General features: G+C 51.6%; 1 protein-coding gene and 1 long non-coding RNA gene across 3 annotated transcripts in view; one reads left to right on the top strand and one right to left on the bottom strand.

Annotated features, from left to right (window-relative positions):
* Positions 1-24,157, bottom strand: part of CHRDL2 (chordin like 2) — a 32,808-nt gene extending 8,651 nt beyond the window's left edge. For both annotated transcript variants that reach the window (XM_015536996.2, XM_007099094.3), the window contains exons 1-7: positions 23,679-24,157; positions 12,008-12,120; positions 8,088-8,181; positions 5,924-6,066; positions 3,548-3,641; positions 2,297-2,352; positions 341-509 (exon numbers count right to left, since the gene is read on the bottom strand). In XM_015536996.2, coding sequence (XP_015392482.1) covers positions 341-509; positions 2,297-2,352; positions 3,548-3,641; positions 5,924-6,066; positions 8,088-8,181; positions 12,008-12,120; positions 23,679-23,760 — 751 coding nt within the window. In that variant the 5' untranslated portion in view covers positions 23,761-24,157. The remainder of the gene's footprint in view (positions 1-340; positions 510-2,296; positions 2,353-3,547; positions 3,642-5,923; positions 6,067-8,087; positions 8,182-12,007; positions 12,121-23,678) is intronic.
* On the top strand, positions 5,129-20,340 carry LOC122231276. The gene is made up of 3 exons (XR_006208465.1): positions 5,129-5,265; positions 18,050-18,203; positions 19,121-20,340. It is a non-coding gene; the product is annotated as an uncharacterized LOC122231276 (long non-coding RNA).
* Positions 24,158-27,611: the final 3,454 nt, after the last annotated feature.

The raw sequence follows: 27,611 nt of genomic DNA, 5'->3' as shown, positions 1-27,611 counted from the left end.
GACCATTTTTCATCTCTCTGTTCTGTGCCCCTCAATTCCCAGCAAAGACATGGCAGAGGCTCGAAAAATATTGTTGTGCTGACACATAGTTCTGGTTCTAGGACTGGTTCTGGCTCTCACTCAGTACTCTGAACTTCAGGGTCCTCATCTGTGAGATGGGGGCTTAGACCTGATGCCCTTAAGGACACCTTCAGTTTTGATATTTTGTGAATCCACAAGCTCATGGCCAAGTTGAGATCAGGGGACCACTGAGTGGGGGGTGGGGGTGCGGGGGTGGGAGGTGGGAGCAGTCGGGGCCCCCTTTTCCCACCTCAGGGATCAGAGGAGGTTCCGTCCCCACCTTTCTTATGTTTCTCCTTCAGGACAATCTTGACTGTTGTGCTGCCTGCCCCCTTTGGTCGGAAGTGGCGAGGGATGAAGCCCAGAGGAGCACTGAGGCCAGTGGGAGCTGGGGTGCCCAGGACCGTCTTTCTTCCATTGTCCCCTGAACACGGATCCTGGGAATGTCTCTGCAAATGGCAGGAAGGATGAAGATCACTGATGGGCCATTGTCAGCAGAAGAGCAGCAAGACAGAGCTGCAGTGAGGCCTGCAGGTAGACACCAGCATGACTTCCTAGTAAAGAGAGGCACAGGCTAGGGATAGAAAGATCTGGATGGGGTCTAAGATGTTTTCAGACAATGGATATTTGAAAACTCTCAGAGGATAGTGGTTTGGAAACCCAGTCTCCACCAACCCCTTCTCAGGACTATCAGAGCCAGGGCCTTGGGGCTGGGGTGAACAGAGGGGTACTGAGGTCTTGACCTGGGAGACACAGCAATTAGGAACCTGGGAAACTTAGAAACTACAGGTCTGTAGTGAGGATGACAGTCAGGAAATTCCTTGAGAAGATTTAGGTGATGGGATAAGGGGATGGGCCTCTGAAGGTCCCACCAGGCCCCAGAATCCTACAGGGCAGGAAGACTAAGAACAGGTCCCATCTGGAGACCAAGTCTCCAGAGCCCCCTTTCTTGAGCCCCTGGAATCCAAGATCCTGAAACCCTGCCCCTCCAGACCAGGTCTTGGCAGGGCTAGCAGTGATAGCAAAGGGTATGGGGTGAGGGCAGTGTAATGGGTCAGGCGCATCACAGCTCCTAGTTAAGAGGATTCGGCGCTTGAGGTCAAGGGGTAGGAGCAGGTGGGCTTATTACCCGCCTCACCAATACCAAGTCACTCATAGTCCTTCTTCTACAGCCCCTTCCTGCCCCATACAGTGTCTGAGTCAGCCTTTTGATGGCCCGACTGAGCCCATAGGAGCTCCCAGGAAACCGTCTCAGGCCCCAGCACAGGCCCAGGCACATAGGAGGCTTCCAGGAAATGCTTGTCAAGTGGAACAGTAGCAAGAAGGAATTGAAAAGCCCAACCCTCTGATGGGACTTGCTCACATTACCCAGTAAGGAGCTGCTCAGGGCCTGGAACTAAGCCTGGGTGGGCTTTGCTTAGCATGCTGCCTCCTAGGGAGAGGGTGGGATGGCGAGGAGATGGCCTGGCTCAGGCTCTGCGGCACAGAGCCCCGCTCCACCTGAAAAGGCCCAGCCTGAGAAGGGAGGATGAGCCAGCAGAGGAGAAGGGAGAGCTCATAGGCCAGACCCCTGGGGAGTCCCTGAGCAGGGGAGGTCAGCCTCCCGTCCCCCGGGATCCAGGTGACCCAGGCTAAAGGAGAAGGTGAAGTTGTTTACATTGTAGACAGAGCACAGAGGGTGGATGGTGACTCGAGTCGGTGTGTAAGCCCATCCTCACACCTCTTTCCTCTCTGGCCAGAGAAAGCTGGAAAGTTTAGCCCATCCTAACTCTAGACTAAGACGGAGAGGGGCCAAGACAGAGGGGAGGACAGAGAGGTAACCCCCAGACAAAGCACCAGTACCACAGGAGCTGGGTGGGGAAGCCTGGGCCAGGACAGAGGCCACATTCTCTGGGGAATGTGCTGCCCACAGGCAGGCTGAACTAAGGACAGATACAGGCTCCAGATAGAACAGTGTCAGTGTCAGAATGTTTCTCAGAAGGGAACTTGGGAAGTTTAGAGCCTGCTCTTGCCCTGCATGGCACTTGTTCCCAGCCCCTGCTGACCCACCAGCCATGATGGGAGGCTAGGGAGAGGGGCTGGGACGTGGTGGAGGGCATGGAGCTGACCTAGGGGACAAAACCAGAAATGAGGACAACAACTGGTATTGTCTGCTCCAGAGTCATGGCATTGAGGCCCTGGATACCAGCCCCCCTCACCACCTCTCCCTAGCCTGTCAGTAAAGCTGTGCACTCACCGCCCCATGGTGTGACTGTGTGGTGTCCTCTTCAGCTGATTTCTTACTTGACTCATCTGGAAACCCAAAGGGAAGTTGGGTCAACCTCCACCCGCTAAGCCTTGCTGATAGGGGCCCTGCAGGCCTTCAACCTCCCAGGCCTAGTGACACTTCTGCAGTCCCTATGCACTGGCAGGGCCCTCTGCCCCAGTGGGGACTTATTCCCACTTCTAGTTACAGCCGCTCTTCACCGTTGGGTTGACAAATTCCCTACACTGGGTTGTTGCCTCCGTTTCCCTACACTCCCTCTTGGCTGGGCCAGACATTCTTGTTCAGTGCGTATCATGGGTGACCCAAGGGCCCGGAATCCCATCCCTACAGCCTGCTTAGCTGCAGTCCCCTGGGGAGCCACCCTATCCAGCCACATATGAAGTCACCAGGCCTTGGTCTATACTATACCCTCCCAGGTACCCGCCTCCAGTCCCCTCTGTCCTAGTTGGAACACCCTAGAGCTCTGTCTCCCACTCACCCCGGGGTGCCAGCACACAAGGCCCCGAGTGGGATTCTCTCTCTCTAGCCCCTGCCTCACACACTGTCCGGCTCCTTCCAAGCATTCTTGGTTCAAAGACCAAGAACCCTGGAATTAGACAGTCCCTTAGAAATCACTGAGGCCAGGGGTGCCTGGGTGGCTCAGTTGGTTAAGCGTCTGACTTCGACTCAGGTCATGATCTTGCGGTTTGCGGGTTCGAGCCCCGCATCAGGGTCTGTGCTGGCAGCTCAGAGCCTGGAGCCTGCTTTGGATTCTGTGTCTCCTCTCTCTGCCCCTCCCATGCTCATGTTCTGTCTCTCAATAATAAATAAAATTTAAAAAAAATTTTTTTTTAAATAATAAATAAATCACTGAGGCCAACCTCTCAGTGCACACATGACATTGCTGAGGCTCAAAGAGGAACAGGGATCTGTAGGAATTTGCTGGAAGAACCAGGACTAAACTGGAGTCACCTGGCTCCTGGTCCAGTGCCCTTCCACAATGCCAACATCTGGGGAAGCATTCTACTGTGAAGTACTCCTGTACTCCAGTCCTGTCTCCTCCAGGAAGCTTTCCTGGACTAACCCAACCCACAGGGAGCAGTCTGACCATCTGTGCACTTCACTCTGCTCAAGCCATTTGTCCTTCCCTAGCTGAGGTTCCTCCACCTCTAATAGCCCATGGCGAGGTCCCTGGGGTGGGGGGGGGGTGGTGGGCACTTCCAGACCTAGGGACAGACTCACCTTTGCACATCTGGCAGCAGGATGCAGGCAGCGGGAGGGGTGCGGGGCAGCCTGGTTCTGGGCAGGTCATGAGACCACAGTAGATCTGGCCCTCCTGACAGAGCAAATAGGACATGAGTGATGAGGAGCAGCCTTGGGGTGAGGAGAGCCCCCCTGCCCTGAGGGCAAATTGCCTTGAGGTGTCCCCTGAGGTGAGGGTGGGAGGGAGCAGCCAAGCATCCTGGGCAAGGCCCAGCCAACTCAGAGGAAGGATCCCCTATACCCAACCAATCCCTCCCCCTCCCCTGGCCCCGGATTAGTTAGCATTCATCCTTCAGCTTGTAAAGTGCTTTCAGACCCTGTCTCTGCCTAGGCTCTCACAGCAAGCTGGGGAGGTGGGATTCTTCCATCCTATAGAAGTGAAGAGCCTGGAGAGCTGCCTGAACTGCCTAAAGTCAGAGACGCAACCCAGCAGAATGGATTAGAGCCCAGCCTGCGGGCTTTTCCTACTGAAGTCAACACCCTTCCCCCTGACCTGGAACAGGGGGCCCAGCAGAGAGGAGGGGGATCAATGGGATACATCCTGGGATCATCTTGCTCTGACTGAAAACCCTAGGTCCCCAGCTTCAGGACCCAGCCTAGAGAGGCAACACTGTAGGGGAAAGGGCCTTCTGGGAATCAGAAGCCAGATGACCTGTGGTGAGTCACTTTTCTTCTCTGGGCCTCAATTTCCTCCTCTGTGAAATGGGGACACTCCCATCTGGGTTGTGAAGATCAAGTGAGGGAATGGTTGTGAAAACCCTTCTTAAACTGGAAGGCATGATGTACCTGGGAGGAAGTGATATTACCTTGAGTCCTTTCCCTATTCCTTTTCCAGTGAGCCTCAGGAGGCCAGGAGTCAAGCCAGTCCCATTTAAACAGGGAGGAGAAGAAAGAAGGGGAGATCCAAGTATCCAAGGAGAAGGGACAAGGAATCATAAGAATGTTCTCACCACCCTAAGGCCATGCCATCACTTCTGTCTCTTTCCACAGACTCCTCCTCATCCAGGCCCTTGTCCCTTTACAGGAAGCAGCACAGCACGGGGAAAGGAACATGAATTTTGGAGTCATGTGGCCCTACATCTGAATTCTGGCTCTGCCACTTAACTAGCTGCGTGATTTCAGGCAAGTTGCTTAACTGATCTGAGCCTCAATTTCCTCATCTGAAAATAAGTACAGTAATATCCTTTTCCTAGGGTCTTTGGGGTACTGTTTATAAACACAAGGCATTCCCATGAACCAGCAGGTATAATGTATCAGACCTCTGGAAGAGGCTCAAGCCCTACAAAAATAATTGCTCTCTAGGTTGATTTATAAGTGGTCACTCTTTGTCATTTGTAAGTTGTTTGCTCTGCAGCACAGATACTTTAAGATTCTGAATCTCAGACTGATAGGATCCTGTCCCTGAAAAGATGGATGGGGACACAGGCCCCAGGGAAGTGACTAGATCAAGGTCACACAGGGAACCGTGGCAGAGCTGGAGCTCAAACACGGGTGTCTGACGTCTAATCTAGGCCTCTTACCCTTGTGTCACTGCTAACTCAGATTATTATTTTAAACAGGACGTTGGTGATCACCTGGTCAGACTCCCTCCCACACTGGGAGGAAGTGAGGCCCAGAGAAGTTTGATGAGCAGACAGTATGGAAATCAGGAGAGCAGGAGTTTCTCTGACCAATGCACAGATGAGTTAAACTCCAGGGTAAGAAGGCCATGGCAAAAGCCACCTGTAAACCTATAGCAGGGCCACACTTAAGCCCACTGAGGGGAAGGGTGAAGACTTTCCAGATCCGGCCCCGCTTGGCTTTAGTCTCTGTCCCCTGATAACACTGCAGGGTCAGTTCTGCCTGTCCCCAGGCCCAACCCTGACCCAAGCCGGTGGAGTATAAGCAACTTCAGATTAAATCCATTTGCAACAAGCAGTCTGACCCTGTCTCCGTACCCCAGGGCTGATCATTCACTCATTCACTTATTCATTCAACAATCATTATACACATCTGTGTACCAGGCCCTGGGCTGGTAGCAGCAGAGGATACAATGAATTGGGTATGCTCCCTCTATTTGAGGAGTGTAGAGTTACTGGGGGAAACAGAAATGGGCAAATGTCAGTACGAGGTAACTGTGGTGACCCTGCTGCAATAGGCAGCTCAGGAGGATGCGGAAGCCCAGAGAAGGGCAGGACATTCCAAACCTCAGAGATTCCCTCCCCGCTGAGCCCGTTCACTCTCACTTTGCTTTGACCAGAGAGGAACAATCCTTCCCCCCCCCCCCCCCCTCCGTCTCCCCCACCATACCACACCATTACGCTTTGCCGGCCTATCTGTGCCGGCCTGTGCTCACAAGAAGGCGGAAGGTCTTACGGTACAGCTGCAGAGGACACACTGGTTGGGCAGGCGGGAAGGGAGCAGCTCGTGGGCACTGAAGATCTCTCCGTGTTGGTACATGGTCCCATTGTGCTGACAGTACTTTGGGGGGGCCCGGAGCCCAGAGGGGGTGTGAGGTTCTTCAAGTGGAGGCGGGGCAGGAAGAAGAAAAAGTTGAGGTTTCACATTACTCCAAAAGCTTGGTCAAAATTCACTGGTCCACTTTTCCGAAGATTTCGCAGCTTATCCTATCTTGGCATTTAAACCAAGCTCTGGCTTCAGCCCTCCCAGCCAGTCCCCATATTAGCTAATTGAGAGGTCTCACTGATAACTACATCTGACCATGTTGCTCCCTCTGATGGGTCCCCACCAAGGCCTTTCAGCCCCTCAGTATCTGAGCTGGCCCTGACAAGTGCCAGAAGCCTCAGCTCCACAAAGCCCCACTCAGTGGGGACCTGTATTAGTTCACTTAACATTCAATGAGCATATCCATGAATCCCCTCTAGTGCCAGGCACTGTCCTAGGTGGTGGGGATACAGCAGTGAACAAAATGAGGCCCCACACAGAGTTATATCCTAGTAGAGTCAGCTGGAATGATCTAGACTATCCCTGTGCTTGGTGTAAGCTCCTGTCATTCACTGGCCACCATAGCCCCACTTGTCAGCACCTGCCAACTAGCCAGTCCTCATCCTGCCAGGTAGCAGGATAAGTCTCCATTCCTGAGAGTACCCACTCATTCCCTCAAGACACCTTTACCAAGCACCTTCTCTGTAGCAGGCACCAGGCTAGGCATTAGGAATGGAGTGCTGGGTAAGACCCAGCCCCTCCCAGCAGGACTCTCACATTCTGAGGGGTTAGAGAAATATCCTACGAGCAGTGCTGCTGTAGAAGTAAGGGCTAGGGCAGATGGAAGCACAGAAGTCATGGCAGCACAGAGAAGGAGCCCCTAACTCAGCCAGGGGTGGGGTGGGTGGGGGGTTGGGCAGGGAGAGTTTTCCAAAGGAGCTGATGGCTGAGCTGAGTTATGAGGAACATGTACAGCCAGGCAGGCAAAGGGGCAGGGCACGGAGAGGGAGAGAGGAGCATGTAAGAAGGAAGGAGCCAATGCACAAAATCAGCAAGGAGAGGTAAGGACTCCTGGAGTGAGCCTCTGCCATGGAGGAGGCACGATGACCCCCCTCATGGGGCAGGATGAAGCTCAGAGCCCCTACTCCCCAAGGGGACTGAGAGCCAGGAACATCTGTGACCCGAGCCAGGGCGTCGGTCAGATCTCTACTGGGGTTCTGCATGGAAAATGAGCCCCTTTGCACACATACTCCACACAGGTCCCCAGCTCACCAGGAGAGCCCTGGTTCCAGAGCCTAGAGACCATAGTCTGGAGCCCTCTTTTATCACCTTCCTGTTGCTTCTAAGCATTAATTCTCCGCTCAATATCTCCCTACCATTATGTTGGTCTCCCCACTGGCTGCCCCTCATTGGCCACGTGGTTACATATACACTTGGTAATGCCAGTTCCTTCTCAGACCACCTCTCCTCTTTTCTCTTTTACCTTCACTTCCTAGAATCCCAGTCTCAGAGGCTCTTAGAATCTTAAAATCATAGAATCATAAGCATTTAGCATCAAGACACATAGGGTCCCTGAACCTCGGCACTGGGAGAAATCTCCAAATACATGTACTCCAACTCCTGTAGTCATTCCCAGCCCCAGGGTGGGACTCCTGGCATCTCCCTCCAGGGCTTCTGGGCCCCTGCTTACTCACCCCCACTTACACAGGGCATGTCCACCCCCTCCAGCTCCGGCCAGCCAGAGAGAGATTGGAGCCCAAGTGTGCCATCCACAGGCCAAGCACGCCCCTGTTACCTTCAGCCACTTTCCACATTTTCTCCCTCCTTCTGCCAAGCCCAGCTACTTAAGAATGAGAAATTTGCTGCTACCCCAGCCCTCCGTGGGGATTGGGATGTTTCTTCCCCCCGAATACCTTTGTCATCTCAACACCTCTGATAGTAGAGACTGCCCCCTCTCATGCCAGAGGCGCCTCTTAGCCAGAAGCCTGCATTGGGATGGGGTCAGCAGGCAAGGGGGAGAATGGATGGGGCAGAGAAGCAGAGAGAGAGGGTGATGAGCAAACACAGAGGAGCCGAAGAGAGAGAGGCCACTTACCCACACAGCGGGGACAGCACTGCTGCGGCTCGGTCACAGGCTGGGGGCAGTGGACAGGCGGGCAGTGGAGGCGGTAACAACTCACATGGGCACTCTGAAGGGGACATGGAAGGGAGGTCCTGATTCCAAAGAACCACTGCCTCCCACCTGAACCTGACCTTTCCCAAAACCCCATCCCAGCTGTGGGACACTACACTTGTTTTCAGCCTGTGACGGAACAAAAACAATCAACTCAATTTGTCCAGTCTCTCCCCTTCCCCTGCTCATGTGCCCCACAGTGTGCACGGACCTGCACAGACCTTGTGTCCCCTTCCCGGTGTTTGAGAAATACAGGTAAAAGGCTGGACTTATTCTGACATTGATCTTGACTGTTGTTGTTTTACATCTGGGGCTTCATTCTTTTACCTCTGAGCCTGAGCTTTGGGGTTACAAGAGAAATGTGACACAGGAGGGCAGGTGACAGGGATGAGGACAAGATTAGAAACCTGATGTGGAGAAGACTCGGGGCTTTGCGATCCACTCCCTGAATCTCTAGGAGGTTTGGGTAACCTTGCACAAAGCCTTGGAGCTGGCACCAGAGAAGGAGGGGCCCAAAGTTCTTTACGCTTTTTCAAGGGCAGCAAATGGAAGAGAAGGGATGGGGCAGAGAAATGGGGGAGGGGGAGTGATGAGCAGAAACAGAGGAGCTAAAGAGAGGGAGGCCACCGCCCCTTCTGGAGGTTTCCCAGCTCACCAGACAGAGTCTGTCAGCCCGACCTAGGTGGCCCATACCTTACTCTCCCCTCTGTTATAAGGGTCATGGCATTCGGGGGCGGGAGAAACGAATTAGCTCCAGTGGATCACGAATCTTGGACTTTGTCAACTGGACCACATGTTGTCACAGACCATTTACATCTGTCTAGTCCATTCATCCACGAATTCTTTTCCAAAAACAAGGGTCACGCCTCGTCTGTTCATCTCTGAATTGTCAGCTCAGGGCCTTGCTCCAGGCTACTGCCTGTTACAGTCTGAACAAAGGAGTGAGTGAATAAATAAGAGCCAGAAAAGAAGGGATAGAGGGCCTCTTTCTTAGATGAAGGGAGGGAGCCAGTTTTGTTCCACTGTGAAGTCAGCGGGTTTGCTTCTAGCCCCCTTGCCCACCGAGTTCCCGGACAGCACCTCTTGCCCCATGGAAAACTCTGGACCAGACCCCAGTCCCTCTGGGGCCACCGCTTCTCAAGACGGCCAGATTGCAAGGACTAATCAGTGTGCTAAGGGGCATCCCAGAGTCCGCAGAATTGGTCTGAGCTCCAAAAGGGGCCTTCTAGAGGCCTGGCACACATGGGTGCTTAATAAGGTGAACTAAGGGGCGAACTAAGTCCCTCAGATGAGAAACTAGGGCAGAGTGCAAGGAACTGTGTGGCCTGAAGAGTTAGGATCTCTTTCTTGATTCCAGCCTTGGAGGAGCCAAGGGATGGAGATGATCAGCCACATGCAGCCAGGAATAAAGTAGAGACAGGCAAGGGGTTGAACGGCAGGTGACCAGGTGGAAGGCCATGCAGCCAGACTGCCTCTAAGGAAAGTCATCACTGCCATTTACTGAGGGGCTACTAGGTAGGGACTTTATCTTGTATATATAAATATATGATCTCACTGTATTTGCTCAGCAATCCTAGGGGTAGGTACTGCTATCCACACTTTCACAATGAGAAAAGAGCCTCTGTCTGAGAGGTTAAAGTGCCTAAGACCACACAATAGGTGAGCACTGTCTCCAGGGTCCCTGCACTTCCGTGATGCTGAGCAGCCCCTGGTGGACGGGATGGGGACTCATTCATTCTCTCAGGATTTACTACATGACTAGACTACGGGGGTGCCAGGCCCTAGAGCCTCTTTTAGGCTCTAGGGACATAGCGGTGAGCCCGACATGGTTTTTGCTCTCGCAGAATTTGCATCCTATGAGTAGGAGAGAGACTATAAAAAATAAACAAGTAGGAACAAGGTCATTTCAGATGTTAAACTTATAATGATAATAAAATAGGGTGATGTGCTTGGGCTAATCAAGTTAGAGTGTTTTAGAAACAGCTACCAAAGAAAGCCTCATAAGGAGGTCACTTTTATGTGACAAACTGTGAGATGAAAGGGACCATTTGTGAGAAGATTCAACTGGCGGGACATATTTCAGGCGGAGGAACCACCAGGTAGGAATGAGGTTGAAGCATTGGCACAGGTAGGAGATGAGGTCTGAGAAAGAGGCAGAAGGCAGCTTATGTAGAACCCAAAGCAGGAAATTTGAATTTTACTTTAGGTGCAATGAGAAGGTTTAAAGAGTGGAATAACGTGATCAGTTTTAGGTTCAGAAAAGATCATTCTAGCTGCTGTGTGGAGGACAGATTTAGAGGGGGAACAGGGAGACCAGTTGGGAGGCTGGTGTAACAGCCCAGGGAGAGATGAAGGTGGCTTTCATTAAGGGGAGCAGTGGAGAGAAGTAGAGGAATTCAGGATATTTTCTGGAGATACCGGCACGATCACTTGGGTTGGGGAAACTCGGAGGAGGGAGAAACAAATTAGCTCCAGTGGATCACAAAACTTGGACTTTGTCAACTGGACCGCATGATATGTCTGGAATTTTCTGTTATGGTTTTCTTTCTGTTCTCTGGCTATATTTCATAAAGTTCTTTTTGTAAAGCCTGATTGGCCTCAGATGTGCTAAGGAGAACCGGGCGGGGGGGGGGGCGGTTGTGGGGGGTTGTGTCTCCGTTGGCAGCAGTGTTCTGCCTCAGACCAACATGGTAGAAGCAGTGGGGAATCAGAGGGAAAGATCCCAGGAGGAGTGAGACCCCAGTGATCAGAGTCAGGAGAGGGGCTAGTCCACCCCCCTCCACCTCCCAATGTCTTCCCAGAAGCTCTTCTGTGCTCCCACTTTGAGGATTGTCTTAACAAGGGAGGCCCTTATAGGCTTTCTGCATTCCTCTCTTGGCTTTTGTTCAGGGAAAGATGCCAAGGGGCTGGCTCCAGGTAGGAGCTAGGTACGCTGTCCACCTCAAGCACCAGCACCCAGACAAAGACTGTTGAGGATATCGCACCAACCAGGCTGGGCCCAGGCAGCTGAAGGGGTGTTTCAAGCCTCCCAAATCACTCCCCCTCCATCCTCACCCCTCCACCCTCATACCTGGCCTGAGAATTCTGGGCCACCTGGGGATCTTATTTATTCCACCCAGTTGATAGTGCAAGGCTCTGTGGAGGGTGCTGGGGTGGGGTGGGGGAAAGGACACAGAAGTGAACAAAAAGATCTGGTCTCTGCCCCAGTTTGTTCGGCCTCTGGCAGGACACCAAATTGGGCATGAGTAGCGGCCAGGAAGACCTGCTCTCAGGGGCCCCATGTAGAAGGGGCAGTAACTGACAGACACAGATAATTATTATACTTGGCCAACAGTGATCAGGAGAAAGGGACAGAGAATCTTATGTGGCATCCAAGAAGGAGACACACTTGCAGGCGAGGCATCCAATAATAAGGCTAATGGTGAGGGGGGCATTTGGGTGAAGCCTTAAAGAGTCAGCATTTGAGCCAATGGAGTTGGGAGAGCACATCCTAAGGCAGGGCAGCAAGAGAGGTGGCCGGAAGGAAATAGCACAAGGAAAGGAAGGAATGGGAGGTCAGAACAGGGAGGCTCTTGTCCTCTGCTGCATGGGACACAAGGAGGCTGGCAGCAGCCAACATGGAAGGAAGGCTGGGCTGAAAGATGGAAGGGCCGGGTCCCCAGCCCAGCCCAGCCACTGACCCGTGGTGTGACTGATCTCTGGGAGGCGCACACAGCTGTCTGTTCCCACGTATTGCGTACTCGCTAGGGAAGTAGCATGGCCCCACCCTCTCTCTGGGATGACTTCTCTAGGGTCTCCCGGACATACCTGTCACAGGTGGTCACGCGGCCAAAGGAACGTACCTCAGAGCAAGTACAGCGCAGGCAGTACATCAGGCCCTGTGGCTCCAAGTAGGGGTGCCAGCTCTCACCGGGGGAATATCTCTTCCCATGGAAAAGGCAGAACATGTCTGGGCCTGGCAAGCCAACCGGTACTTTGTCAGTCCTAGGAGGCTCCAGCCCAAAGACCCTGCTTCATCTCTTCTTCTTTCTGGCTCTAGGAAGGACGTCATCTGGACCACTTAGGTGAAAGGGAATCCACCAGAAGTGCTCTCCAGTCAGGGGCCCAGAATATCCGAGTTTGTTAGCTTGTCCACACACTTGCCGTGTGACTTTGGATGTGTCACTTCCCCCTTCTCTCACAGGGCAGTTAGGGGGATCAGACAGTGAAAGTGTTTACAGATTTAAATTGTGGTATAAATGTTATTAGATGAACACTCTGAGGCCCTGAGAGGATAAATTAAGGTCAGTCACCAAGGAGGTCAGTCACCTTTAGGGTCAGTCACCAAGGAGGGATGCTAGCCCAAGCTTCCTGACTCTCAGTCCAGAGCTCCTTCTGTCCTCATAATAACACTGGCTTCCTTTCCCTTGGTCCCATTTTGCTTATTTATTTACTACATCTCTGCACCCCACCCCTTCCCACTGCTGAGCCTCTCCCTACACACACACACACACACACACACACACACACACACACCATCTCTGGGTCCTATGACCCACCTTTTCAATAAAGCCACTCAGAGCAATTTTTCTGTGTTCATACTGTACTGTGTCCTTACAGCTCAGCAAGCTGTGATGGAAAGTGTTTGAACTGGGAAAACAAGGGCTACGTAGTGAAAAGTTCTTAGAAAGCTGACCCCTAAATTTCCTTAACAATGGTCATTGCGACTACTATGGTTGCACTATGGTTGATTACTTTTGTGATCTGCATGTCAGTTGTCTATATGCAGATGAATGCTTCTAGGAATGACTGAGAAATGGTTGTTTCACCAGGTGGGTTAGATACATCTCCTGCAATCCTGCTTTCCTCACTCACTTCACACAGCCAATCAGTCTCCCCGCCTGCCCCCACCTCTTACCAGATCACCACCTAGGCTTGGGTCGGGGCTCCAGGTCTGGCTCACAGCCCTGTGCCTCACCCTGCTGCCTTTTGCCCTGTCCCCGCCAGATCTCCTCCTCACAGGTACCTGGTGATTTTTACAACCCAGAAGGGATGCTGTCAGTCCTACAGGAAAACTCTTTTAGGGAGGAACTGGGATGCCTAGCACAAGCTAAGCTGTCCCCAAGGTTGGTGGAATTAGATGAGATTGAGCTATGGAAAAAGGAGCCAACATTTATTGACTATCTTCTCTTTACATAAATTACTTAATTCTCTCATTGGCATTATTGTTTTGAACGTTAAATTGGATGATGCTTGTCAAGGGCTTACTTAGCCCAGTTCCTAACACTTAGTCGAGCGCTAGGATTATGATAATTGTGGTAACAATGACCCTGCAAGATGGGTCATCTTGATGATAGTGTCCCTCTAACAGGGTCGTGGGGTTGTTACCGTAATGATGAGAAAACTAGATGGAAAAACTGAGGATGCACTTGTCTAGGCCATCCAGCTAGTGTTTTAAATCCAGGACTCTACTCCCAGGCAGAGCCCTCCGCAGTTCACCTCCCCACTCCATGGCTTTTTGCCCAATCCCAGGGCCTAGGGGCTCCTCTCTCTGTCTCAGCCGACACCTTACCCTGTTCTCTATTTTCTTTCCCTGTTCCCTACTGGTCTAGAATCTAGAAGGTGCCTTTCATACCTCCTCCTGCCCACTTCCTAGAGTCTTCCTGTTAGATATTGGACCACACAGAATCACAGAGAGCTGAAAGCAGCACACCAGCAGGGGCAGCTCATGCAATGCAGAAATCGCCTCTCCAAGTCGGGGGTGCTGGGGCGGGTCCCTGGCACACACCTCCAGAGGAGAGAGGCTCAGGGGCCATTCCTAACCTGCAGAAAGTTTCCCCTGTAAGAAGCTGGAACCGGCCTCCCTCTGGTTCCTTGCATGACTCCTGCTCTGCCTCTCAGGCCTCCAGGAACAAAGATTTGAAGTCCCGGTCATGATGCCCTCAGAGTCTGTGCTTCAGTGGCCGCTGGGGACTGTAGCAGCACAAGGCTTGGTTCTCTCCCCACCCCCTCCCCAGCTCCCTAAAGTAGAGGGGGGATCAGACAGCAGATCCCGTTCCCAGCAAGGCCCAGGCTGGCCCGTATCAAATGAGCTGTGTTTATCTCTCAGCCCCCGCTGGCGGAGAAGGCGGGACCCAGCCCCAGCTGGGGTGCTTGTCAGAGCCAGCCCAACTCTCCAAGGATTGAATAATGTCTTTCTTCCTCAGTCCCCTCCCCCCACCCAGGAGGGGGCCGATTGCAACACAACCTCGAAGAAGCCTTCGGTCTGAGCCTCGTTGCTGAAGAAACCCTCCACTCCCACCTTCCTTGGGGCGGCCCTGTAGCCTGGCCCCTGTGCCAGTTGGCACCCCTCCCCCTTGCCGCCTGCTCAGAGCACGGAGACAGAGGGAACGGCTCAGCCCATGCCCAGGCCAGGAAGCCGGTTGCCCCACCAACAGACCTGGCAGTGGCTGAGAACGTGTGGGGCCTGGCAGGCCGGTCCCTCAACCACAGGAGGCCCTGCGGCCACAACCCCACCCAACCCCACCTTCCAAGGTGAGAGGCACAAGGAAGGGTGGCATTGCCTGGGGCTCCCTTTTATACCAGGGAGGTGAGTGCCCCAAGGCCATGCCAAAGCCAAACAGAAAGAGGACCAGCCAGGCCGCAGCCTCTTCCATCCCTGCAGTCCTGGCTTTAGCCCCCATCCTTGCTTATGGCTGGGAGGAGCTCTAACTCCTTTTGCCACCAAATCACCTTGTGACAATGAGGAAGCCTTGCTCTTCCTTCTCTCAGCCTCAGTTTCTCTTCTGCAAAATAAGGGGGGTGGTGAACTTTGATCTCCAAAGGTTTCTGCACAGATACTGCTTATGAGTCTGTGATTTCTCAATTCTAAGACTGCAAGTTTCTAAGATTGAAGATTTGAGAATTCTGTGCTTCTAAGAGCCTACATTTCATGAGAACATGAAGCTTCTGTGATTTTGTGGTTCTAAGATTTGATCATTTCAAGCTTCCACGATTTAGGATATATTGGTGGTGCCACACACCCAAGCTCTTGGGGCTTCCAAGGTGGGCTAGGATAAGGTTCAGGGAGCCAGTGAGTAACATGAAGAAGGAGGCCAAGTTTGTCTCTCACATCCCCTCCTTTCCCATCTGCTCCCTTGATCTTCTGTGGCCTTCTCCCACCTGCCCTGCCCTTGGGCCTGCCCCGCTGCCCCTCTCCACCCACCACCGTACCTCATCCCATCTACCTGTACCCACATTCCTCTCCCCAACTCAGGGGGCAACTGGGCCTGCTCTTGAGGATCTTTTGGAGTTAATGGCCCCTAGCAGTGATGTCTAACTCAGGGAAAAGACAGCAGTGGAGGAAAAGGACAGTTGGCCCTGTTCCAGGCTTTAGACAGAGAAGAATTAAAGTTGGACAGGCTTCCTACCCCTCAAAATGCATGTAGGTGTGTGTATATAGTCCAAAGACCCTGGCTTTGGAGTCAGATAGGTCAGGATTCAAACTGGATTTGGCTTTTATCTGTAGCCTGAGTTTAGACAAATTACTTAATCGCTCCAGGTCTCAGTTTCCATATCTGTTAAACGGGATTAGTTTTGGCTACCTCTCAGGGTTATTGTAGAATTAAATCAGATAATATATGCAACGTGCCTAGTGCCTGACATGTATTAGATGCTCTGTTAAATGGTAGATTAGGGGCACCTGGGTGGCTCAGTCAGTTAAGCGTCTGACTTTGGCTCAGGTCATGATCTCACAGTTTGTGAGTTTGAGCCCCGTGTCGGGCTCCGTGCTGACAGCTCAGAGCCTGGAGCCTGCCTCGCATTCTGTGTCTCCCTCTCTCTCTGCCCCTCCCCCACTTGTGCTCTGTCTCTCTCTATCAAAAATAAATAAATGTAAATGGTAGGTTAAAAACAAAAAGCAGATCCGGGTGCTGACTCCAAACTTCCCTACCAGTCTGTTTGTCATGGTATTCCATTTGTTCCCACAATTTTATGGGCAGCCCCCAGACACCCATTAGGGCATGAATATCAGGGTACCTGCCACTGAGGTCACATCTCCCAGGTGTCATTTACAACCTCACCAACCCTGTTTCCTGTGGCTCCCCACACTCTCCTAGCTGCACTCACAAGCCAGATTCCCTCAACACCCCCTCTGCCTACACAGACCTCAGGGATGGGATACAGAGATGAAAGGGGTCAGGAGGCTGGAGAGGGAGGGAGAGGCTCACAAGGGGCCTTGAGAATCCAGAGGGCAAAAGAAAGGCACGGAAAAGTTTTAAACCGGGGCATGCCCATGGTCAGGTTTGCATTTTAGCATTATCAGTGTGGCCACAGGAGTGGAGAATGGGTTGGAGGAGAAGGAGGGCAAAACTGGAGGCAGAGAGACCAGGGAGGCTGTTGCAGTCACTGGTTGTGAGAGAATGCTGGCCTGGGCCAAGACGGAAGCCGCGCCCATGGGCAAAAGTGCAGATTTGAGGAACACTTAGGAGGTATGGTGGGCGGGCTTTGGGGCAGGCTGGATGTGGGCGGGGAGGATAAAGGAACAGTCTACAGTAGGAGGACTGAGGTTTCAGGCCTGAACAACCAGGTGAATGGGGAGCACTTGATACAAAAACAGAAAGTGTTATTATCATTAGGTGTAGTAATGTTACTTCCTGCTATTCATTAATTTATTGAGCTTTTGTGTATCAAGTCTTCTACAAGTCTATGGGCCTGGGCCATGACTAAGTAAGACACAGTCCCCATTCTCAAGAAGCTCACAGCCTAATGAAGAAGATGGATAGATATAATACAGCTGACCCTGAACAACACAGGTTTGACCTGCACAGGTCCACTTATATGTGGATTTTTTACACCACGGTACTGTAAATGTATTTTCTCTTCCTTATGATTTTCTTAATAACATTTTATTTTCCCTAGCTGACATTATTGTAAGATTACCATATGTAATACATATAACACACAAAATATGTATTGATTGACTGCTTATGTTATCGGTAAGGCTTCAAGTCAATAGTAGGCTACCAGTTATTAAGTTTTGGGGTGAGTCAAAAGCTAAAGGCAGGTTTTTGACTCTGAGGGGCTTGGTTCCCTTAACCCCCACATTGTTCAAGCATCAACTGTACATACAGTGTGACAAGTTCTATGACAGTGAAAGCACAGAGTCTTTGGGGAAGGCTTCCCCCCAGAAAAGATGCCTGGCCTGGATGTTGGAGGGGTTAACAAGATGCAGACGGAGGGGAAGGACCTGTCAGGCAGGTCAGGAGCTACGTGCAAAGGCACAGAGGTGGGGGTGACTGTGGTTCACGCAAGGCCGCTGCAGGTGGCTGGGACGTGCCGGGTGCTAGCTCCCCTTCCTGCCTGAAGCATCCGCTTGAATAGGGCATAGCCAAAGCTCTTCCCTAGCTTGACACTGACTTAAAGTCGCTGGACTTAGTTGGTCCCATCTGATTTCAGGGCAACAGCGTTTACCATATAGACTCTAAATCTTATCATGTCACCTCAGACTGCCATGAGCTGGCTCTTGCCTGCTTTTCCAGCAACACTGTCAGCGGTGGCCTCGTTTTCAGCCTCCCCTCCTCTTGTTGAATCTCTCACTCTTTCACCACCCCACCAGGCTCTTTCGCACTTCTGAGCCTTCCCATGCGGTTTCCTTCACTTGGAATGTGATTCTCCAACTCCATGTTTGGCCAACTCATTCTCATTCTTCAAAAGCCTGTCTAGATGCTGCCCTTTCGGTGAAGCCGCCCCACCCTTCCAGGCCAGCTGCCAGTCCTTCCTCAGGGCTCCCACAGAACTGAGTTCAGCCCTCTGTGACAACTCCTGTCACTGGGTTTGAAGTACTTATTAAATGCATTCTTCTTCCTTACTAAACTGTGAGCTTCTTGAGAGCAGGGACCACATCTCATTACTTTTTGGGTCTCCAGTGCTCTGCACAGGTCCTACACAGAGTTGGTGCTCGATAAATAAACGTGCCATGAAAGAACTGAGTCAGCGGAGAGGGGAAGTTCTGGAAGAGGAGGTGATTGATGGTCCTTAATCCTGGAAACCTCTTTAACAAAGAAAATACTTCATCATGTGGTAAGATGGCACTTTTAGCACTTTGACCCTTAGCACTTTGACCTTGCCACCTAACCGGAACTAGCCTTTGACCTCCCCTTTCCAGCCCTCGCCATCTAAACTCCCAAGCCAAATACCATGTAAAAAAGGGCAGAAGCCCGAGTAGGTAAGGGGATGAGCAATTCCATGATCTTCACATGTAAGTCAAAGTTTCCAATCTGTTCCATCCGAGGTCATCCCACAGTCTGCTTTGAAACTCTCATGCTATAAAGGCCTCATAGGGGATAGTTAGGAGTGGGTAGTGTGATTGGGAATTCTTCCAAGAAGAAACAGAAAAGACAACCAAAAAGAAGCTTCTTGGATGCAGGGGAGGCTGGAAGGGACCAGGGGATCTGGGGTGTGAGGAGAGAGGCCTGGGACTGTGGCTGGCCTGTCCCCAGCCTGCAAGAACTCAAGAAACCTGAGCGAGCCAGCTGCGCAGGAATGTGAGAAAGTTTACATCTTTTCCCTTGCGCCCACACAGCCATTATTTATTTATAGTTCCCTTTCATGCAAACAAACTTGCTTCCCTCTAAGACATAAGCTCTGCTCTGGGCACTGGCACCCAATGGGGGATGCCTCCTAAGGGAATCAGAAGTGAAAACCTTAGGTCCTCAGTAACTAAGCTGTATGACCTAGGGAAAGGGCCCTCACTCTGAACCTGACTCCTCTTCTCTGGCACATGATGGATGTTCAGGAGTACAGAAGGACCTGAAATGAGAGACCTGTCAAAGCAGGAAAGGCAGCTCTGTTACCAGCAAGTGTCGGGGGCCGGGGGGGGGGGGCGGGCAGAGATGAGACCGTTTACATGCTGTTCTGCCTTGGACATAGATACTTAGATTCACAGAATCTTAGAAAGTTAGGGACTGAGAGATGACATCCAATCCTTTATTTTACAGATGTGGAAACTGAGTCCGAGAAGAGAGGTCGGGACTTGCCTAAGATCATTGATTTATGCTAGCACAAACTCCAGTGGCAGTCTTCAGATCTGAGGGGGGGTGCTTATAGGAACACCCCTTCCCTAAGGGGGCAGGACCAGAAGAAATGGCTTTGAATTGCGAACAAAAGGATCCAGGTGAGATATAAGGAAGAATCCCAGCTGTAAGAATGGGTAACATAAGAAGACTGGAACCGCCTTCTCTGGGATGGGATGAGATCCCCTCCAGGGGGTTGCCTGAAATGATCTCAGCACTGCATCTCCCAGGGGCACCGCTCTCACACCAGTCCTTTTCTTTGGGAGTCCAAGGGATTCAGGATCCCTCTCCCAGAGACCGGCGCCATGGCTGGTGGCTGGGGGAACTTGAGAGGCCAGTCCTGGAACAGGTGCAACAGCTGGAACAACTGCGCAGCTGTTACCCAGCTCCTGCTCAGCAGCCAGCTAGCCAGTGAGTGAGACAGAGACCTCTACTGGTGGGAGTGAGGAAGTGCAGAACCACCTAGAGAGACCCAGAGAGGGGCCTGCCTGGAGCCAGATGTCAAGCCTTCACTCAGGTGTCCCCCTCCCCCGTGTAAATCTGGACAGGTAGATGGGGATGCAACTAAGCTGAAAAGCAGGGCAGGGTCCCTGCCGGTGGGTCCCCCTACACACCCACTGTTCTAGGCCTCCTAAGTACTGGAGGGGCCACTCCTGGTGTCTGAGGATCTATTGACTCCTCCCTAGCAGGACAGGAGTACAAGGCTGCAGACGTAAACACCCTGACTTCCTTTCCCGAAGCTCAGAACAGGCTCAGAATCAAGGCAACAGCATCTTTGGATCTTAGAGTCTTAGAATCACGGGATATTAAAGCCAGAAGTGTCCTCAATGATTGTCTCTTGGGGTCAACCATCTCTCTTTACTGCTGGGAAAACTGAGGGGGAGAGAAAGGCAACTTGTCTGGTGTCTGCATGGCTGGAATTAGTAGCAGAACCAGGCTGAGGCCCTGACCTTCTGATTCCAAGTTTGTCCTCTGTACTACTTCATACGATGGGAGCTCCCTTCCTGCCCTATCTCTGCTTCTGCAGTCTGGGATTCTGTCACTTGGGAACAGAAGCCTCAATTCCCACAGTTCACATCACCTTTGGAGAGAGGCTAGAGCAATTGATGGTTTTACCTGATAACTGACTGTCTCTTGAAAGCAGGACTGGGCAGCAGGAGGAAAGAGAAAGCAGAAGCGAGCCGGATACCTTGCGGGTGGGAGGGGGTGGCAATAGTAAGGGAGGAGCACAAGGAAGAGGCGCTGACATAGGGGGAAGAGCACCAGAGAGGGAGTCAAGATACTAGGCCGGTTCTCGTTCCACAGAGAAATGGATACCCAAACTGACTAACATCATACATGTATGTGTCTTCACCTGGGGCTGGGGTCAGTACCAGTCAGTGACCAGGTCACAGACCTGGAATCGGGGTTAAGTCCGTGGTCAGGGCTTTGAGGATCAGGGCTCAGCCTGTGGCCAGAGCTGAGACTCAGTCCGGGTTGAATTCAATCTGTGGCTGGAAACAGAGCCAAGGACAGAATAACCTTTGTTTGAATAGCCTTTTTGCACTGTAACTGAGGAGCAAACTGCCATGTGTGTTCACAGGCCTTTGGCATTCCGCAGGGCTGAGCCACCTCAGGAGTCTGACATGACACAGACTTGAGAATTCCCATCCGTTGGTGTCACTTCTGAAAGCACCTAAGGTGTCACCAGGAGATTTCTTATGTACAACGGGCCTTAGATCTTACTTGAACTAAGACAAGAACCATCATAAGAGACCTCCAAATAGGACTCTGGCAAATGACTATAGAATAGGATTGTTCCGGGGCGCCTGGGTGGCTCAGTCGGTTGAGCCTCCGACTTCAGCTCAGGTCACGATCTCACGGTCCGTGAGTTCGAGTGCCACGTCGGGCTCTGGGCTGATGGCTCAGAGCCTGGAGTCTGCTTCTGATTCTGTGTCTCCCTTTCTCTCTCTGCCCCTCCCCCGTTCATGTTCTGTCTCTCTCTGTCTCAAAAATAAATAAACGTTAAAAAAAAAAAAAAAAAGAATAGGATTGTTCCTAGATTCATAGATTGTCAGCACTAGACAAAGTGAGGCTCCGAGCAGGGAAGTGATCTGTTCAAATTCACACAACCCATAAGCAACAAATCTATTCTTTAATAAATTTGCTGTGTGAACTTGGGCAAGTCACTCCCACTTTCTGGGCTTCAGTTTAACTATAGGAAAATTGGGGGGGGGGGTAGAAGCAGACAATTTTCTAAAATTTTTTTAATGTTTATTTATTTTGAGAGAGAGACAGAGCATGAGCAGGAGAGGGGCAGAGAGAGAGGGAGACACAGAATCCGGAGCAGGCTCCAGGCTCCGAGCTGTCAGCACAGAGTCCAATGTGAGGCTCAAACTCACAAAATGTGAGACTGTGACCTGAGCTGAAGTCGGGTGCTCAACCGACTGAGCCGCCCAGGTGCCCCAGAAGCAGATGATATTCAAAGGCTCTTTCAGCTCTGACATCCCAAAATCTGAACACACCCCTCTGAATACCAGTCCACCTCACTTTAACTCAAGTCTGCTCTGAGTTGTTTTCTTGTGCGTCTGTCGCTAAGACACTGCCTGAAGGCCAGTGGAGGCACAGAAGAAGGAGAGCAGAGTGGATCAGGTGGCCAGGGAAAGTTTGCTGGAAGAAGTTTGACCTGGCAAGGTGGTGAAGGCCTGACAAGATATGGGAGGCCAAGAGCAGGGGTGTGGGTAGGACAAGAGCAATCCTGCACAACGATCTGATTCTAGGACATCTTTCCAAGATGCATCAGGGGCAACGGTACCCAGAGAAACACCTTGGGAGCTAAGAACCATGTGCCAAGAGGAAGGGAGGCAGGCATAGAGGGCATTCAGTACTAAGTCCCTTTTAAGAAACAACAGGTAAGTGTTAGGAGGAAACCTCCAGGGCCCAAGGAAGGGGAGGAGGAATTTACTGAGTACTAGGCATTGTGCTGGCTGACTGAACACAGTCACTTCCCTTAATCCTCCCAAGAACTCTTTGGGTTCCAGGTAAGTATGTGTCTTAGATGATGAAATCGAGGCTCAGAGAAGTTGTGACTTATGAGAAGTCACACAGCCGCTAAGGGGCAGAGGCAGGACTTGAACCCAACAGAGTTCCTTCCATTACTTGTTACTAAGGACTTCTATGAGTCTCATGCTAAGGGCAGCCCAGAGACGACCAGACTTGCAGCCTGCCCTCACAAGCAGAGACAAGAATGAAACAAAATCCAGCACTGCCAGCTCAGGAAAGTCATGTGCCAAAGAAAGGCAGCAACGGGGGAGTGGAGCTGTGGGGAGGGCAGAGCGCTAGGCGGGGAGTTGGGAACCTGGGGTCTTCATCCCAGGCTCTGCGATGTGTAACCTGAAGCAAACCACTGCCCCTCCTTGTCCTCAGTTTCTTTATCAGGTATTTCAGGGTTTGAACTAAACTCCTTCCTTCTCATCAAGAGAATCTTGGTTTTGTTTTCCATCCTCACAGTATTCTAAGAGACTGGGGATGGAGAGGAGGTCCAGGAGCCTCTGGCAGAGGCAGTGAGGGAACTGAGCTGCAGAGAGATTATATAAACTGTTTGAGGTTACACTGTCTAAGTGGAGAAGCATGAATTTGGGAACTGATTTTTTTTTTTTAAGACGCTACCATGTACCAGCTAGTTGCTTTATTATATTTTCTCCAATTTAATTCTCACAACAGTCCTGGGATTTTTGACTCCCATTTTATAGATTGGGAAACTGAGGCTTAGAGAGGTGCCCTCCATCAGCTGGTATTCAGAAGATCTGGGATAGTGAAGACTGGTCTATCTCCCTGTGCCCTGCTGCCTCCCAGGGTCTTACAGCTCCAAATCAGGGTTCCTTCCAGATGCTTTGCTGTGCAGCAGGGGGAAAAGCATAGGACTTGGAATTGGAGAGCTCTGGCGTTGGATGGCTTACTAGCTCTGTAAACTTCAGCAAGTTTCTTCTGTTACCCTAAGTTTTCTCATCTGTAAAATGCAAATGATAGTACCCACCTCTTGGGAGTCACGTGAGGATCACAACAGATAACAGAATGAGGTTACCTAGCGAGCTCTTCTTTCTTTGCACCGGCTCCCTTTGAATACAATAGTCTTTACATCTCCATCACCTTCTTCACACCCTTGCAGCCAAACATACCCTGCTCTCTGCTGAGAATATAAAGCACCACCACCAGCCTACACACATGCGCACAGTGTCCTGCCTTCTCTCCCACTGCCCTCAGTCCCCCTCTCCTCAGTTCCCTGGCAGCAGCCCCCCTGGCCCTGAGTTTTGCCAAGTTCCCCCCAGTATCCCAGACTCATCAGCCCATACTGGTCGGCAGAGGAGTCTCCACTCTCCCCGCACAGGTGCTGCCTGGAAGGCTGCCAGAACAGTGTGGGGTCCCAAGTCCTGGCACTTTCCCTGCACATCCCAGGGGCTCGCATCCCTCCTCTGCTTATCCAGCCCTCCCCTCCCCTACTTACGGGCTCGTGCGTGAGAATCCAAGGGGAACCAGAGCAGCGCGAGTCCCAGCAAGGAGGAGAGGACCCTTACCTCGGGAACCATCCTTCCTTCCCCCGGGGCCAGGCCGCCAGGCGCTGAGCCAGGAGGGGCGTCGGGAGAAACTGAGATGAGGACACTGAGGCACAGGGGCACAAAAGCAACCAGGGGGGGCTGCTGCTACAGTGGAGAGTCAGAGAAGGGTCGAGTAGGCGGTGAGAACAGAAAGAGAGGTCCAAGGTGGGAATAAGAGGAAGGTGGAAAGAGGACAAGGGAAAAGGAAAGACAGATGGAGAGATGGAGGAAGGTACGGCAAGAAGGGAAAGCAATAAAAGCAAAGGAGAAGGTGAGAGGGAGGGGAGGAGGAGAAAGACGGGGAGGACAGGGGTCTGCAGAGCGCGCAGCGTCGGGCTAGGCGCGCGGGAGCAGCGGGCGGTTCCCGGCGCGCGGGCTACAATCGGCCGGCGCCCCCTGCTCGGTGGGCTCGGGGTCGGGCTGCGGGGTCCTGGGGCCCGGCGGGCCGGCGGTACCGGCGGCGGCGACGGCGCGGCGGCCACGGGGGCTGGCTGAGCGCAGGCCGGCTGTGCACGCCAAGGGCGCCAGGCGCCGCGCTCGGGCGCATTTGTACTTTGCCGCGGGAAGCAGGCAGCCCCGGCCTGGCGCTGGCCTAGCGCTGGCGCCTCCTCTGGGGCACCGCGGGCTCGGTGGATTGGCCACCCGAGAAACAGGCCCACTTTACCCCTCCTCTCTGGTGCGGGTCTCTGGGACGCACGCTCCAGGCGCGGCGCCGAGAGGAGGCGAGAGGGCTGGGGAGGGGGAAGGGGCCACCCGGGCCACGGGCTTTAACCCCTGACTCTCCGCGGCGCCCTGAGCGCAGGAGGACGCAACCCAGTTAGGCTTCAGGTGAAACTTGGGGGCGGGGAAGGATGAGATGTCCGGGAGGGAGAGGCGAAGCGAGCTGCGGGACCCGCGAGGCGCTCAGGGTAGGGCTCTGGGCGGTGCGTGCACATCACTCTCGATGGAGTCAGGCAGGACACTTGCCATTCTTAATTCTGTTTGTGGTCTTGGACACGCCATCTCAGGATCTAAAATGCGGATCTTAATATCTCCCCACTTCTTTTTGCGAAGATGAAATGAGGTAATGAACGTCAAAGTATTCACATCTCAAAAAGAAGGGGTCGTAATCCCATGCACCTAGAATACCCTTACCAGTTCCCCTTCCTACCCACACGCTCGGTGCCTAGGTTGAAATCCAGTCCAGCTGGATTCTTGGCCCTTCCTCTGGAAGTCTTTCTCTACTTTTCCCCCTCCCACTCCCAAAGGAGGACATGGTCTCTCCTTTGTCTCTGCAGGTAAGGCTCCCACCTCTCTGAGCGTGATGACCGCGTTCATTCCTCTTCAGTGAGAGCTGATTGTCAGTCACCTTTCCCACCAACGTGAGCTCCCTGTGGGTGCCGCCCTGAAACCCATGATTAATGCCCCATACCTTGTGTGGAATGAGTGCATGAATTAGTAGGACGCTTGAGCTTTCCAGATAAGAAACACCCAGGCTCTGAAATCAAAAGCCTGGGTCTCTCCCGGCTCTCTCCCTAGCTTGCTGGGCCATTTTGGTGAAGTTCATCCATCCTGCTTTGGATCTCAGCTTCCTGCCCAGCTTCTCTTGCAGAGCTACTGGAAAGCCCAGTGAGCACCCAGAAGAGTGAGAGGTGAGATGGGAGGCCAAGCCACATCCCACTCTGGTAGAGAATCATTTCTAGCTCTGCACACTTCTGAAAAGATAGCTTCCCGCGATAAGGCTGGGCTCCCCATTCCCAAGTGCTGCCAGGCCATCCCCTCCAGAACAGAGAGCAGGGGGGAGGAACCGGTGATCTCAGAGACAGAACTTCCCCGGGGCTCTCCGAATCAGGGACAAGCATGATCTGCCCCAAAGGTGCCCTTCAGGCTTAATTTCTCCCACTCCAATCCGGCCAGTCTCTTTTTCTCCCTTGAGTATACCTTATCTTAACAGATAATGAGAGCTATGCATGTCATCGTGCTTCCCTTTTTGCCTTGCCTTTCAGAAAGTGCAGTCGCATCCCAAGGTTCTGAGTCAGGGATCTTTTCCTTTCTCCATCTTTATTTATTTATTTTTAGATGTTTATTTATTTTGAGAGTGTGCATGGGGAAGGGGCAGAGAGAGAGAGGGAGGGAGAGAGAATCCCAAGCAGGCTCTGTGCTGTCAGCCCAGAGCCTGATGCAGGGCTTGATCTCACAAGCTATGAGATCATAACCTGAGCTGAAATCAAGAGTCAGACACTTAAGCGACTGAGCCACCCAGGTGCCCCTCTCCATCTTTATTTAAAGTCTGCTATACCTATATATCCATGTCTTAGTTGTAAGAGACGAATTAAGATTGGCCTGTCCTATATCCTGCCCATTTTACTTCAGAAAAGGTCTCTACCATGAAACCCCAAAATGTCTCAATCCTTCTCTCCATCCTCACTGCTCCCAGAGTTGGGGCCATTGTCATCCCTTACCTGGATTTTGCCAACAGCTTCTAAGCAAGGCTGCCACCCCTAACCTGGGCCCCTTCAATTTATGTTCCTCCCATGTACCCTAAGAGTTATTCTGATTATTTCTACCGACAAATCTGATCACATCACTTTCCCCTTAAAATCCATGATTGGAAATAGATAAATATATAACATTAAATGCAATGTGGTACCCTGGATTGGATTCTGGGACAGTAAAAGGACATTAGTGGAAAAACTGGTGAATAAAGTCTATACTTTAGTTGATAGTAATGTAGCAATCTTGGTTTCTTCGTTTGGACAAAGGTTCCCTGGCTATGTAAGATGTTAGCATTGGGGGAAGTAGGGTAGAGGATATAGGGGTCTTAGATAAGAACTCTACTATCTTTGTAACTCTTCTATGAATCTAAAATCTTTCCAAAATTAAAAAAAAATCTTTCCAAAATGAAAAGTTTATTAAATAAATAACAGAAAAAAATTATTGGTTTCCTATCATATACAGAATAAAATCCGAAACTGGTAACGTTGGATTCAGGACTGTGGGCATTTTGGCTCCTACTTACCACTCCCATCAACCCTACACTTCACTACTCACTTCCCCAAATTGGCTGTGATTTCCCACACCTTCACATGTTTGCATATGCTTTCCTCCTGCCTGCATCATCTTTTTCCTTCTCTAGTGAATTCCTTTTCACTTTCAAAAGTCAGCTCTGAGTCACTTTCTTCTCCAAGGCCTTCCCTGAGTCCCCCAAGCAAAGCAAATTTTTGGTCTTTGTGTTTCCCAGAGCACTTTGTATTGTAGCTACCGGCGTGTAAATATTTATTTGCATTTTGGAGTAAATATTTGCATTTCCACTCAGTACTGTGGGGAGCAGGGGCCTTTTTTCATTTATATCTGTACTTCCAGCACTTAGCAAGGCCCCTGACACACAAAGAAATGGAATAAATGATTGCTTCGTGGATGAGTGAAGACCTCAGTGATTTGAAAAGATATTATTCTTTCACGGGGGAGGCTTCAGCACCCCTATTGTCCTCGGTTTTAATCAATGATTGACATAAGAAGCAAGCATTTGAGGAAAATCTCTGAGTCTTCTGTAGAATTGTTGAAGATAGTTCTCCAGGAAGATGGTTGTCCTTAAAGAAAGGAGACTTGATAAATTCTTCCAAAATCTATTCAGAAAAAAAAAAAAAAAGTATCTACCCATAGCAATTGGTTACAAGTTTGGTACCTGTTTGCTTCCTTCTTAGGGAACTTGCTCATTGCCTTCCAAGGCAGACCATTCAATGCACTGTTGGACAATTCCTCAACTGGGGTGCCTTGGTGGCTCAGTCGGTTAAGTGTCCAGCTCTCAAGATTTTGGCTCAGGTCATGATCTCACAGTTCTTAAGTTCAAGCCCTGCATCCAG

This window comes from Panthera tigris, chromosome D1 (genome assembly GCF_018350195.1).
Source record: "Panthera tigris isolate Pti1 chromosome D1, P.tigris_Pti1_mat1.1, whole genome shotgun sequence".
Classification (NCBI taxonomy): domain Eukaryota; kingdom Metazoa; phylum Chordata; class Mammalia; order Carnivora; family Felidae; genus Panthera; species Panthera tigris.
Note: the sequence above shows the minus strand (reverse complement) of the source record. Positions and strands in the feature narration are given on the sequence as shown.